Genomic DNA, 14,366 nt, shown 5'->3' with positions numbered 1-14,366 from the left:
TCTAGTGAATCTAAATGAACCATTTAGTTTCAAGGATGAAATAAAATTTTTTTTATTTAAATAAAAATGGTTTTTATTTTTTCTAATGATAACATTATGATAATGTAAAGATTCAAGTAGTACAGAACATTATAAAGAGAAGTTAAAAATGACCTGAAATCCTAGTTTGTCCTTCATCTACAGCCTACTCTATGTGTGTATGTTTGTGTGTGTATATATATATAAATACAGTTTTATACAATACATTTTTATATATTATATATTACATTTACATACATTTACATATAATACAGTATTTGTGGTTTACTTTTTTCATTTAACAGTATAGAAAGTTTTTTTAAAAAGTCATCTTTTTATATGTTTATATAAAATTATGTGTAAACCACGTAAGATTTTAACTAGTTTCCTATTGATGGACATTAGTATTATTTTCAGTTTTCTTTGCACATTTTTTTGTTTATATCTTTGTGTAGTTAATTTCCATTAACTGTTCTTCTGTGGCTTAAGTAAATGAGTCTTTTCTCTTGTGGCTCTTGCCACAAGTAAGTTGTTTTGAACAAGGGGAGGGAAGGCAAGCATTTTATGATCTGTTTATATACCTTTTTAAATTGCATGTTATTATTTAATAATTATAAACTCTCTTAATCTTGATTCATATACATAAGAACTGGTATATAACTGATTTTTAAAGGTAAAGATAGTTTTCAGGCATATTTGTCCTAAATAGAATTGTTTGTTTTGAAATTCATAGCTCCTTCACATTGCATGAAGTTCTAATTAGAATCCTTCTTTGATCTGTGTTTTATTTTAGCCATTCAATTAGATTGAATACTGTTTGGTTAAAATTTCACTTGCCTTGACTAGAGTGTGTTTGAAATCCTATTGTTTTCAGTCTAAGAATATTGAGGACAGAATGAATGTGTTAACAATAGAGTGGAACTCTATGGAATGTGGTTTAGTTCTTTTTGAACTGTCAGAACAATCCGTTGAGCCCTCTATTTATAATGTACCAATCTCTTACCTGTAGGCTCCAAATTTGGACTTCAGTTCAAGGCTTTATCATTCTAGAGAGACTGTAACCTGAGTAGGAAGGCTGTGTATCATGATGGTCTTTGATTTGGAGAAACTTTGGTTTGAATCTTGTTTTCATCACTTAATATGTACCTTAATGTCTTAAGCCTTGCCTCAGTTTCCTCATCAGAAAAATGAGTATAATATTACTTATGTCATAGATAGTGAGGGTTAAATGAAGTCATGAATATATGTTATATACAGTTCCCTGGCACATTGTAAGCCCAAACAGGAGCTGCCACTGCTGTTACTATTAATTTTTGGTTGGTAGTATTTGTTTCTTTGATCACCGTTTTTCCCTCCCTTCATTTATCTGCAGTGCAAATTGGGTATAGTGAAATTCATAGAAGCTGAACAGGTGCCTGAACTCGAAGCTGTTCTCCACTTGGTGATTGCTTCTAGTGACACACGCCACAGCGTAGCGACAGCAGCGGACCTAGAATTGAAAAGCAAGCAAAGGTAAACTGCCTCCCTTTCCACCTTGAAAAAATGAAAAGAGGCCATATTTCTAAAAGCTCACTCAGCACATATTTATTCTTCCAGGATTTTCTATAATGAGACATTCAATTTAGGAGATTATGAAATATACCTAATTTGTAATAAAGACAGTTTGCTTAGGAGCAGCATTCTGTATAAGACAAAGAAGAAAAGCTGTTTGGAAAAGCAGTTTAAAACTGGAATGCATTAGAGATATTACCATGAGAAGTGAGACCTTTGTCGTCTAGGTAAAAGGACTTAAAGAATTGATGTTAAGAAGAATGTCAGAACCCAGAAGTTATTCATTTTTGATTCTTCCTCTGTGTCAAACCATTTGAGATGGCTTTTAATAAAGGATATGTAGGTATTATGATAAATACAGTAAAAAACAGGTCCCATAAAAGAGGTGCTGAATAGATCTTAATTCACACAGGAGGAAATACAAATAGTAATAGGCTCAAAGAAAATGTTTTGTGTGAGAAATCACATCAATGCAAAATGAAACGCTGGTGTACCAGTTTGTACCCATTGGTAAATAAAATTATGTAACAGTTGAAACTCCATTTAAGTTTCTGTTGAAACTGCTGTTTTTATATTCTGTTGATTGGCATTATAAACCGAAATAATTTTTGGAAAGCACTTTGCAGTATGTAATGAATCATAAAAATATTTATAATGTTTTATGTAAATCTTCTGGGAATTTATCCTAAGAGAGTCATTCAGAAGAAGAAAAAGATTATATTTAGAAAAATGTTATAGATTTGCCCATTATACCATTTCCTATAATTTTAAGAAAAATGGAAACATTCAAATTTCTACTATAGGGAAGTAGTTAAGTAAATTAACTGTGTGTCTCTGTATGGAATATTATAGATCTTCCCAAATAATTATGAAAGTAATAAAGCAATGTGTAAATTGTCCACAAGTAATGGCAAATGAATACAGCGGAATACAAAATAATATGTGTACTGATTTAAAACAGGAGATGTGGGGAGACTGGAAAAACAACGGGAGAAATTGAAGTTACTTGGTTGAAAACTATCACGATTATGGAAGAGTTATGTTCTTCATTTGTTTTAATGCTTAATGTAATAGCATGCTAAAAGGCAGTGGAGTGCATATATTGTAGTTTTTCCACTTCAGAGAAAGTGATATAAGCAGGTGTAACCGCGTAAGGAAGGTAACTTCGTTGTGTCTTCGGTTACGTGTCCGTAAGCAGACTGCACGTGTGGGGGCGGTTAGGAGCGGTGTACCCCTCCACAGCAGGTGAGGCAGCCTAGGGGAGGAGCGCGTTGTCAGGGAGTTAATTCTAGTCATGCCTCTTGCTGATGGAGCAGGAAAGACTCTTGTAACCTGCCAGGCCTTGGACTCTGTGGAATAAGGAAGCTGGACTAGACTGTACATTAACACCGCCCCCCCCAGTCTAAAATTCCTTCATGCTGCTTATAACTGCATCCTCCTGGTATCCCTTTCAAAGAATTTATTTGGTTTCGAAGTATCAAAAAATCTTCCTTTAAAACTTCTCATTGTGTTTGAGCTGGCCCCATTCTTTACACCATGTAGTGGATTGGATTGTTAGAAATGTAAATATGGTGCAGAAGTATTCTAGTTCGTTTCGATTTTGTCTGTTAAAACAAGTGTGCATTTTTTTCATAAGAGGAGTTTAACATTGTTAAGAGGTAAAAAGTAAGTTGAGAACGGTATGTAGATATTTTCCCATTTTGTTAAAAGAAAAATCCTGAAGTATCTCTTCAAGTGATGCATCTCTCTTTTGATCTGTTTCTTTACCTACCCACCTGCTATACCATCCACCGGTTTTACGTGCATAAGAAAGAAGTCTAGAAAAAGATACACCAAAGTTAGTGGTTACTGAAAAGGAGTAGAGAGGGATATGGTATACAGATTATAAGTTTCTGTACATTTCTGAATTTTCACAACAAACATGTAATAAAAAAACCTAGAAAGATGGCAAGGGGAAAAGTAGAGGAAACAGTGAAAATTTTTAGTTTTTAGTTTGTTTTTACCATTAAGCTTTACTAAAGTGTGTACATGTTGTCAAAAATCTGTACACCTGATGTATTTATAGAAGGGAGACAAAGGTGGGGCTTGAGGATTAGTAGCAGTCATCTGAGGAGAGTGTAGGTGAATAAAAACTAAAATGGAATGGTGGAACATCTTCGAGGATGGAGGTATTGTGGAATTGTGGCTATCAGAGGAAGAGGCAGATGGATGAACTGTGAAAGAAGAGACGGATTAGAAAACCTGTCAGAGCAGCATAAGAAATTGTGTTTGCACAGATTAGAACATAGCTTGGAAGCAGAACCAATGTCAAAAGGCAGAGAGAAGATAGTACGGTTAAATCTCACTGATGAAGTGAAACACAGGATTGCAGTACCGCTAGGTTTGTAACATGACTGGGAGGGGCTGCTGTAGGGGGTGGGTGTTGTAGGATACAGTGTTGTATTCTCATTCACCTGACAGTGGGGCCCGAGTAGGAGCAAGTCAGGGACTAATGGCAGCATGCCTGCTATTAGGATTAGGTGATGAAGCTGCAAATATGTGCTGGCAGAGAAGGAAGAGCGGGAGGCTGGGGGTCCTGGTAACACAATATAAGAGAAATGGGAGGGGCTGCCAGCTTCTTAGGGTTGGGGCTTTAACGGATAATTTTTTTATTTTTGGGTCACTTTCCTTATCACTTTTGGGTTTCCAGGTAGTTCAGCAGAAGAATGATGCTTGCCTCAGTTCTCTTTGAACAAGTGTACTATAGCTCTGCTCTGTTGGAACTGCTCCGTGGCGTTGGCCTTGAGAGTGAAATACAGTCCATTTTTCTTGTGTGGATGTCCATTTGGGCCGTGGATGTAATGAGCTATTGAATCAGGGTGGGACAAGTGACTTCCTGGATTTCTGTTTAGAAATTAACGTTGATCTAAATTAATCCCTTTCCTTCTCTTTTACAAGTCAGTTGCTCAGTTCATTTGTGTATTTCTGACATTTTCCTTTGGTAACGAATATTGGGGCTATGTATTTTTTGAAATCATTGAAGTGGGACCAAAAAAATAATTTTAACAAGCTGTGTTGAAACCTTCTGTAGCTTGATTGACTGGAATAATCCTGCCATCATTAATAAGATGTACAAGGTATACCTTGGAGATATACCACTGAAGACAAAAGAGGTAGGTTGTTTTGGTTTATTCTGACATCATCATAAAAAGCATTTGGTTGACATGAGCTCCATATATTTGAACTTTTTCTCCTAGTTTTTTTTTTTTTTTTTTTAGATTTTTATTTATTTTTTTTGACAGAGACAGAGAGAGGGAACACAAGCAGGGGGAGTGGGAGAGGGAGAAGCAGGCTTCCCACGGAGCAGGGAGCCCGATGCGGGGCTTGATCCCAGGACCCTGGGATCATGACCTGAGCCGAAGGCAGACGCTTAACGACCGAGCCACCCAGGCGCCCCTCTCCTAGTTATTTTGACTTAAGCTGAATTTATCCTGGAGGAAATACTAGTTTTAAGCCATGTTGTCTGGGTGGATTAAGATTTCCTGGTAACTTAGTTTATTTGAGCTGGTCGTTTCAATTCCTATACTTAAATAATGATGATACAATCTCTGGATTAGGGATCCGCACACTTTTTCTGTCAGTTTTTTAGGCTTTGCTGGCCATGTGGTTGTGGGGCAACAACTATTCAACTCTGCCCTAACATGAAAGCAGTTGTAGGCAACACACGAAGGAGCATGGCTGGATGCCAATGTAACTTCATGGCTACTGAAATTTGAGTTTCATATAATATTCACATATTCTGAAGTACTAGTCTTTTGATTTTTAAAAAATCATTTGAAAACATAAGCACTATTCTTAACTCATAGGCTTTATCAAGAAAGATGGTGGGCCAGATTTGGCCCATTGGCTCATTTGTTGACCTCTGGTCTAAAATCTAGGACCATGGATGGGTTCTTCTGAAGCCTCCAAGTAAGGTGTTTGCTTAATAAGCTAAATTCTGTTCAGTTCACTGTGTTTAAAAGTGTTCTCAAGTTCAAATCCAGACATACAAGGATTATTTGCTTGCTTGCTTTTTAAACCATAAATAGTTGTTTTAAAAATCATAATCCCCCCCCCCAATCATACTATTTCCAATTAGATTAAATTGAGTGTGATGTGGCAGAAAGAACAATGAATTGGGAATTGGGAGCCTCCCCCTTGGGTTCTAGTCCTGAATGGCTGCACACAAATGAACTGGGGAAGAGAGTGAAATACAGTCCATTTTTCTTGGGTGGGTGTCCAGTTGGGCCGTGGATGTAATGAGCTATTGGTAACGAATAGCTAATCACGGGGCTTTTCTTGGCCTCATATTCTTCGTGGAGAAAGTGAAAGGGTTGGATTAGATCAGTGCTTCTTCACCCCTGTCGGGTCATAGGGAGATTTTTTTTGATCGTGTTCATGTTTGCACTGACGGTGTGCTGACAGTGGTGGGTGTAACTGCTGGGGGCCTAGCACGAACCAAAACTGTGTCCCTAAATAGTACTAGTAGTTATTGTGTTCTTAACTGTCAGCACTCATGGTAAAAAAAAAAAAGAGAGAGAATAAAACCCAGCTTTACTTAAGAATATCTTTGATGAGGTGCCTGGGTGGTTCAGTTGAGCAGCTGACACTTGGTTTCTGCTTGGGTCGTGATCTCAGGGTCGTGGGATTGAGCCCCGTGTCAGGCTCCGTGCTCAGTGTGGAGTCTGCTTCAGATTCTCTCTCCCTCTCTCGCTGCGCCTCCTCCTCATGCATACTTTCTCTCTCCCTCTCTCTAAAATAAATAAATAAAAAAATAGGAAAAAATATCTTTGATGAAGCAGTAAAAATTATTTTACCTGTAGACTGGGAAACTGGATATCGAGATGGTATTTGGCAGATATGTTCTCTAAAATGAAGAAATGAGGCTTCAAGAAAAACAATTCGCGAGGTTTATTGGCAGTGGTAAAAGTTGGACTTTCAAGCAAAAATTACAATTTAGGGAAACTTGTATCCATCACCGCGAGCCTGACATTTTGTCAGTACCTACAGATTTTTCTGACTAGATTGGTGGTGATAATAACATGTGATTTAAAAAAATGTTTTATAATGAAATGTTTGCTTAACTCATGAGCCAGTACTTTCCAAATGGCCAGTGATGTTACAGAAGCATTACGAGGGTAAGGGGGCCATTCAGTGGGCAACACAGATCAGTGGAATTTAGTATAACAGAGTATACAAAAGTTCAGTGATAAGGTTTCAAATCCAAATTGTAACTAGCCTTTAAGAAACTATTGTTTATTAAGTTTTGCTGTAGTATCAAAGAATATCTGGAATTACCTGAAAAGGCTGAAATCATCCCCACTTTTCCAAACACATATCTTTATGAAACTGGGTTTTGTTTTGTTCTTTTGGCCACACCCAGTGCCAGTTGTTGTTTTTTTTTTTAATGTAATTTAACCAGAACAACATACCAGAACAGATTGAAGGCAGAAGATAAAAGAATCCAACTCTCTTCTGTCAAGGTGGACAATTAAGATACTTAGAGAAAACGTGAAACAGTGCCACTCAGTACAGTTTTTTGTTTGGGAAAATATAGTTAATCTTCTTAAAAATATGTTATTTATGAAAATGTATAATGGATTTATTATTATAATTTTAAATGAATATTTAAAAATTTCTCAGTTTTAATTTCTAATTTAGCAAATATTGATAGGTATTCCAGTATAGCAAAAGCTCTTTGGAGTGTTCAGTAGTTTGTAAGAGTGTAAAGGAATCTTGAAACAAAAGATTGAGAGACCACTGATTTTATGATGTCTCATGACTGTTTTCAGTGAATAGTAATTTTGAACTGCTGAGTTATAATTAAACATATTTTTAACAGGGAGCAGTTCTGAAACCAGAGCTGAAGAGGGACCCCGTCAGTACAAGGGTTAAGTTAAAGATTGTCCCCCATCTCCTTCGTTCTAGACAAGCTGCAGAAACGTTCCCAGCTAACATCCAGGTAATTCATTCTTTCCAGAGAAAAATGGCCTGTTTACAACTTTTATGTCTGTCTAATTACAGAAAGAACTGCATTAACGCATATTCGGGAGGTATGTTGATGTACGTAACAAGTCTAATGAGATTCCATCTTTTTTTTTTCTATCTCAGGTTTAGCTGCAGACATGGTTAAAAATTTTTTGTTATAGAGTACATACTGTATATAGTTAACACTCAAATGTATGGTGACTGTCCTTTCAAACTAGTGCTTTTCTGGGCGGCTTTTCTCCAAAAATGTTTGTCTTAGGCAACCAAGTTTCTGGTGGTCAGTTAAGTGGAAAAATTCAGTTATCAAGCGTCATCCTTAACTGAACCCCTGCGTAACAGCAGTGGCCATATTCTCTTGATTCTGCCTCCTTAATAGCTTCATCTCCCTCCAGCTAATGCTGGTGTTAATGGGGACTGTGCCTTCTCACTTTGGCCATCACAGTAATCTAGCTTGTTTCCCTTCCTCTCATCTGAAAGACAGTCAGCCTATTTTCTCTGTTGCCACCAGAGTTTTTGTTGCAGTTGGAAATCCTTGTACTCTGTTGGTACAGGACACGAGTCCCTCTGCAAAAGCTCCTACCTTTTTTGCCCAAGTGGTGACCAGCTCAGCTCAGGTAGCAGATAGATTGGAGTAAAATTTTGTCATCAGTTATTTGCTGTAGATCCTAAATAAGCCTCAGGGTTTTTTCTGTTTTTCTTTCTTTCTTTTCTTTTTTTTTTTTTCTGTTTTTCTTAAGAAATTCTTTTTTGAATCTGTAAAATGGGTGTAATAACAGCAGCTTACTCGTAGCAAGGTTTTAAAGACTGAATGGGGTCATAGAAAATTGAGAGCACAGTGGCTAGTACTCATTCAGTTACCACGTTCCGAGTTATCTGCTGACAGGTTAGCAGTTTTCTCTCTTCTGGTCTCCTGTCTCACCACCCCCTTGCCCTGTACCTTATGCTCCAACAGAAGATTGTTCCTCTTTAAAGACGCTGTTTTCATGGCTCCGTGTCTCCGCTCATGATGTTCCCTCTGCCAGCCAGAGCCCCCCCCCCCCGCCCCGTTCCCCCTTTAGCCTGGTCAACATCTACTCCTGTTTCAGGATTCCCTCCAGTGTGTCGCCTCCCATCTGTAATGTTCCCACTTCCTGCTGCTCTCGTTTTTCAGTCCCAAAGTGAGAACACTTGCCATCGTGCTCACTGTATGGAGGGCCTAGACTTCAGTCTTAGCATCTCTCCCTCTTAAGGCTTATTTTGTTGAAGTAGCTACTTCCTCCCCGTCGATGATAAAACTTTTATTCCCCCTATCTGGCACTCTAATATTTGATGACTTTAAAGTATTCTCTGTGTCTCATAAATGTAAAATTATCCCAGAGCTTCTGTCATTCTTTTTCATAATTGGTGTTTGCAAGCACTGTTTCCTGGATAGTGTCTTGATAATTTTGGTTCAGAAACTTTGGTTGTAGTAACGCTACATTGCATAAGAAGCAGCTAGAATTTTTTTTTTTAATTTTTTTAAAGATTTTGTTTATTTGACAGAGAGAGATACACAGCGAGAGAGAGAACACAAGCAGGGGGAGTGGGAGAGGGAGAAGCAGGCTTCCCGCGGAGCAGGGAGCCCGATGTAGGGCTCGATCCCAGGACTCTGGGATCATGACCTGAGCCGAAGGCAGACGCTTAACGACTGAGCCACCCAGGCGCCACCAGCAGCTAGAATTTTGTGACAGAATATTCATAGACATCCTGTGTGTACTTTATTTGTAGTTATTTATATGTTTTCTAAATAAATCTGGCTTTAACTTGGTGTATTCAAAGACAAACTCACTGTCCCTCACACACATTCTTCTTTCTAGTCCCATTTTTAATGATTGCATTACTGTTCTCCTACATAATTGGCCCTACCCCCTCTCTTCTCCACCTGTCAATCATAGAAATCCTTCAGGGCATCATTCAGATGAGCCTCTTCTTTCCTGATACCAGTGGCTTTAAGGAGGCACATAGTACCTCACCCTGATTTTGAACGTATGAAAGTACCCAGCATAATTCTTCGCGTATAATATGTGCACAGTGAATTTTATTTTTTCTGATAAAACATTAGTATTCTGATTCTTTTGCTTCTTTTATCTTACCATATTATTCTGTATAATTTAGCATTATCAGATAAATTTTCTACAAGTCTTTTCCAAATAAGGTAGCATGTGATTATATATTGTCCTGTATCATTTTTAATGTATGTACATTTTGATCCCTCAAGCAGATTGAGTGCCTTGGGAGCAATGCTTGTTTCTTTGTGTCTCACAGTACCTGGCTAGTGATGGTTACCCAGCAGAGCTCAGTCCTGTTCAGTCACATGCCCTTGTTAAGTAAGATCAGAATACTGCTAGTCATTTTAGGAACCAATGTGAGGAGATTTTTTTTTTTTTCTAAGTGTAAGACTATCCATCCCATAGAAAGTGGGAATTTGAGGAATTTAGATTTCTTTGACATTGCTGTCTAATGTCTGAACCTTCTAGATGCTGTACAGGACTCACCTGTGTGATCTGTTGCCACCTAGGCATGACTACACCATACATGGAGTACCTGTATTCTACGTTTGTAGAATGAATGCTTTAATCTTGACATTTTCCATGAAGCTTTTATTACAGTTTGTTTGGAATGACTGACTACATATAATTAAGGGACCAGAGTGGCTTTATCTGCTCACGTCCCCTGTGTGATGTGGAGTGGCAGACTGAGGGCCCACTGTGAACTCTGTTGCTTTCTGGTGGTAGATCCACAAGTTTTGCAGACTGTCAAGATCAACCACTGTGTTCGTTATTCCACAGACTCCTGATTGGAGTTACTGACGGCTTCCTAAGTTGGTCAGCTAAGATGATTATCTGTATTAAAAAGAACTGTGTTTGAATAACAAGGGGTAGTGCACAACATCTGCTGTTGAATCCTGACTAATATCTGAGAATAGCAAATTGCTATTATTAATTGGTGTTCTTGACATTGTCTCTTTTTCATAGGTGGTATATGATGGACTTTTTGGTACAAATACAAATTCAAAATTGAGAACATTATCCCTGCAGTTTGTGCATCACATTTGTATAACGTAAGTTTTTTTGAACTATTTGTAAAATTTCAAGCTGTTGGAGTGATCAAATGATTCAAGTATTTCTTTCTTACCCAGAAAGAAACCATGTTTGCTCATCTTAAAAAAATTTTAGGTTTTAATAGGTTATTTCAGTTGTGTCTCTAATTATTTTAAGTCATCATCTGAAAAGATACGCTAATAATGAGATTCTTATCTTGCTTTTGTGTATGTGTGCTATTTTTTTAAAGTTGTCCAGAAATCAAGATTAAGCCATTAGGTCCAATGCTTTTGAATGGCCTCACCAAGCTAATCAATGAATATAAAGAAGTAAGTGACTTGTCTTTTAAACACTGTTAACATTTTATATTTTAAAGTATTTTCTGTTACCAATCTTTCTGGTCTGCATGTTTGTTTAGTTAGTTACAGTTTGCTATTGTTCCATCATTTCTTAATCTTTTTACTTGAAGTGGTGTGAATTTCAGAAATTACTGCCATCTTTTGCTTTTTTGTTTTTGGAATTAAGTGTTAAAAATACAGTACGAATTTCGAGGGGTCTTATTGCTTCTTTAAATAACATCTTTTAAAGCAACTGCATTTTATTCTGCTTTTAGGCACTGTGCAAAAATGGAATGGAAAGCATTAAATTTTATTTTATGATTTGTTTCCATATGGATGTTTATTTGGATTTGCTTATATTTAGAAATAGTGTTAATTCTTAAGGGCTGAGTTTTTACCAGTTCAAAATTCTGTAAAAACATGCATTCAGTAAGTTTTTGATTCCTTAAGCTAAGTGGGATGAGGATTCTTTGGAATCCCCTTTGTCCTTGCTGTGTCACTCTTACCATCTTCATTAGTTCAGGTGAATTTGTTAAAGAAAGTAATATTTCAAGAACTCTAGTTAGCATTATTTTCCTAAGTCTTAACTAAACATGAATGCATGTTTGCAGTTGTATAGTAATTAACATTCTGCCAGTTGGAGTTAAAATTGAGTTTGAATCCTAGTTTTGTTCTTTGATGAGTTGCTTAAATTCTTTGGAGCTCTGTTCTTTATTAGAAAAATGAAAATAATACCTCTTCGTTGGATTATTGTGAAGATTAAATGAGATTATACACAAAAATTGTTCAGCACATCGAATGCCCTTTAGTAGGTATTATTATTAGGGAAAAGCTGTTCATTCCTGTACAGTTCCTTTGGGAGCAGTGGTAGGCCTGGCTCTCCTGTCCTTTACTGAATAGTGCTTGCAAGGTTTTTGAGGCCTAGGGAACCTTTCAGAGTTTTTTTAATGGCATACATAGTCTGATGCTTGGGATGGTTGGTAGAAATAAAAATGCTTTTGGGCTTTTAGGGAGAATCTGTATATTTAAAAATAAATTCGAGAGGCCAGATAAACCATAGGTCCCTAATCTCTGTACCTCCTGGAGGTACCTGCAGAACTTCCCAACAGATGAATCTGTAAGTGTGTCCATCAAGGTGTGGAAGAGTGAGTCCTATGTTAATTGTATAAACTTCAACTCACAGAGGTGTTCCTTTTTTTCTGAGTAATCAGACTATTGGTTTTCATAAAACAATATAAAATTCTGTCTGTCTGAGGAGGGCAACCTCACTCACTTGATGACTATGATCCCTTTCATTTTTTATAATGGAAGATATGAGGGGAAGCTCTTTATTATCATGCAGAGTTTTAGGTAATCGTTCCCCAGTTTACTGCAGTTTTGGGGGGAGAGATGGAGGATCCTAGTCTGTGCGACCAGTGGTGAATTTTCTGATAAGTTAAGCTGTTTTCCCAGTGCGTTGGTGTTTGCAGGGTACATAGTGTTGAAAATATCCTGAACTTAGCACCAGCTGAGAGAACCCTTTCATATATGGCCTCTGTATTTTCCTTTTGGAGTGAGTTGGGGATGCAAAGTTTTGTTTTGTTTTTCCTTTTAGTAGTGTGATGATTCTGGGTTTGGACTTTTTTTTGTTTGTTTGTTTTGTTAGATGCTAATATCATGTAGTTAGGCAGAGTGAGACCAGGTTTAACAAGGAGTAAAATAATGCATGTAATTGCAGCAAAAAGGTTTTGCCGTTTACTGTATTTTTTGTTTTGTCTGTTTTTTGTTCTTTTTTTTTTTTTTCTTAATTTCAAGGACCCTAAGCTACTGTCAATGGCATATTCAGCTGTTGGAAAACTCTCCAGGTGAGTAAACTCTTCTTCAGTGAGAGATACCCTGTTGGTAAACTAAGACAAATTATGTGGCATTTAATAATGGATGGAGAATAAATTGGTTGTGATTTTGAAAGGAAATGTATTTAATGGCCATGGGTTGTTTAGGAATGTTTTCCTTGTAGAGGGAAAATGATGTGAGACATTCCATTTGAAGATAGATACGTTTCCATATTAAATGGTAGTCTTGAAATGAGATTTTGAACTGGACTGTGTCTTAACGGGTTACTTTTTCTTGCACCCTGGAGACATTTGATTGACCTTAAGTGTTCTTGTGGCTGCTTACCACTAGTCTTTATAACCACAGTCATCAAGGTTTAGCTCTTGACTCTCTTTCCTGATAGTGGTATATTATGATTCTGGGTGGCCCGTTTCCAGAGGTGGATTTTTTTTCTTCTGCTTATGGTATGATTTCCTCCTTCCACTTCCTCCTGGTTTCCTCTTCCTTCCCTGTATTTCAGAGCAGGGAGACTGTGGCACCATGTGGTGCTGCCAGCGTGGCTCAGGGCCCCTACTGGCCTGTGTGGACTGGGTCTTGCTCTTCTGTCTGTGCAGGGAAAGGATCCTTGGGGCTCAGAGGAAAGCTACCCTCAGTCACCTGATACAGCACTTACACGATAGCCTTTAGTTGAAGTAGCAGTTTGGTCTTAATTGTCTGTTTTTCTTGTGTTAAAATCAGAAATGTTAACTGAATGCATGGAATCTTATAAAGGCTCTATCTGGATAGTATGTATTTTAATCATGGGTTACTTATATTAGACAGTTGAAGAACTAAATATTTACTTTTAACAATATTCGGCTCTTTGGCGAGGTAATCTCATGATGCCGACATTATGTTTAGAGATGAAAATGCATTTCAGGAAAATTTGTGTTGAGTTACATTTTCTTCTAACCTCATGGAAATTGATGATCGTAATAATGGTCTTCTATTCTCTTACAGTCGAATGCCCCATTTATTCACCAAGGATATAGCTCTTGTGCAGCAGCTTTTTGAAGCCCTTTGCAAGGTAGGGAAACACCCAGCAAGTTTATGCTTTCCGCTTGGATGCTGACCTGGAAACCCAGCAGGGAGGGAAACGCTATTTTTATTATATTTATAGGAAGAGCCTGAGACTCGGCTTGCTATTCAAGAAGCACTGTCTATGATGGTGGGAGCTTATAGTACTTTGGAGGGAGCACAGCGAACTCTCATGGAGGCACTTGTGGCTTCGTACTTAATAAAGGTGGGTCCAGCTATGTGAACTGCGATGATTGGTGATACAGTGTACATTTTTAAGAACAGAATTGGAATTGCTTTTTTTCCTTAATGATCTTGACAATTAAGAAGAATATTTGCTTTCACTTGGACTGTGATTTATTATTTTTAAAGATTTTATTTATTTGAGAGAGCGGCAGAGGGAGGGCAGAGGGAAAAGCAGACTCCCTGCTGCTGAGCAGGGAGCCCGATGTGGGACTTGATCCCAGGACGCTGGGATCGTGACCTGAGCCGAAGGTAGGTGCTTAACAACTGAGCCACCCAGGCG

The 14,366-nt window shown here is 37.7% G+C and overlaps 1 protein-coding gene across 4 annotated transcripts in view; it reads left to right on the top strand.

The window, feature by feature from the left end:
• ECPAS (Ecm29 proteasome adaptor and scaffold) overlaps window positions 1-14,366 on the top strand; it is a 96,506-nt gene that overhangs the window by 41,961 nt on the left and 40,179 nt on the right. For all 4 annotated transcript variants that reach the window (XM_081803364.1, XM_081803365.1, XM_081803363.1 and 1 more), the window contains 8 exons: window positions 1,391-1,530; window positions 4,640-4,721; window positions 7,430-7,549; window positions 10,569-10,654; window positions 10,885-10,963; window positions 12,767-12,816; window positions 13,784-13,850; window positions 13,944-14,066. In XM_081803364.1, coding sequence (XP_081659490.1) covers window positions 1,391-1,530; window positions 4,640-4,721; window positions 7,430-7,549; window positions 10,569-10,654; window positions 10,885-10,963; window positions 12,767-12,816; window positions 13,784-13,850; window positions 13,944-14,066 — 747 coding nt within the window. The remainder of the gene's footprint in view (window positions 1-1,390; window positions 1,531-4,639; window positions 4,722-7,429; window positions 7,550-10,568; window positions 10,655-10,884; window positions 10,964-12,766; window positions 12,817-13,783; window positions 13,851-13,943; window positions 14,067-14,366) is intronic.

Source organism: Leptonychotes weddellii, chromosome 14 (assembly GCF_054177405.1).
Source record: "Leptonychotes weddellii isolate Sample4059 chromosome 14, ASM5417740v2, whole genome shotgun sequence".
Taxonomy (NCBI): domain Eukaryota; kingdom Metazoa; phylum Chordata; class Mammalia; order Carnivora; family Phocidae; genus Leptonychotes; species Leptonychotes weddellii.
The sequence above is the reverse complement of the archived record's forward strand: the minus strand, read 5'-3'. Positions and strand labels throughout refer to the sequence as shown.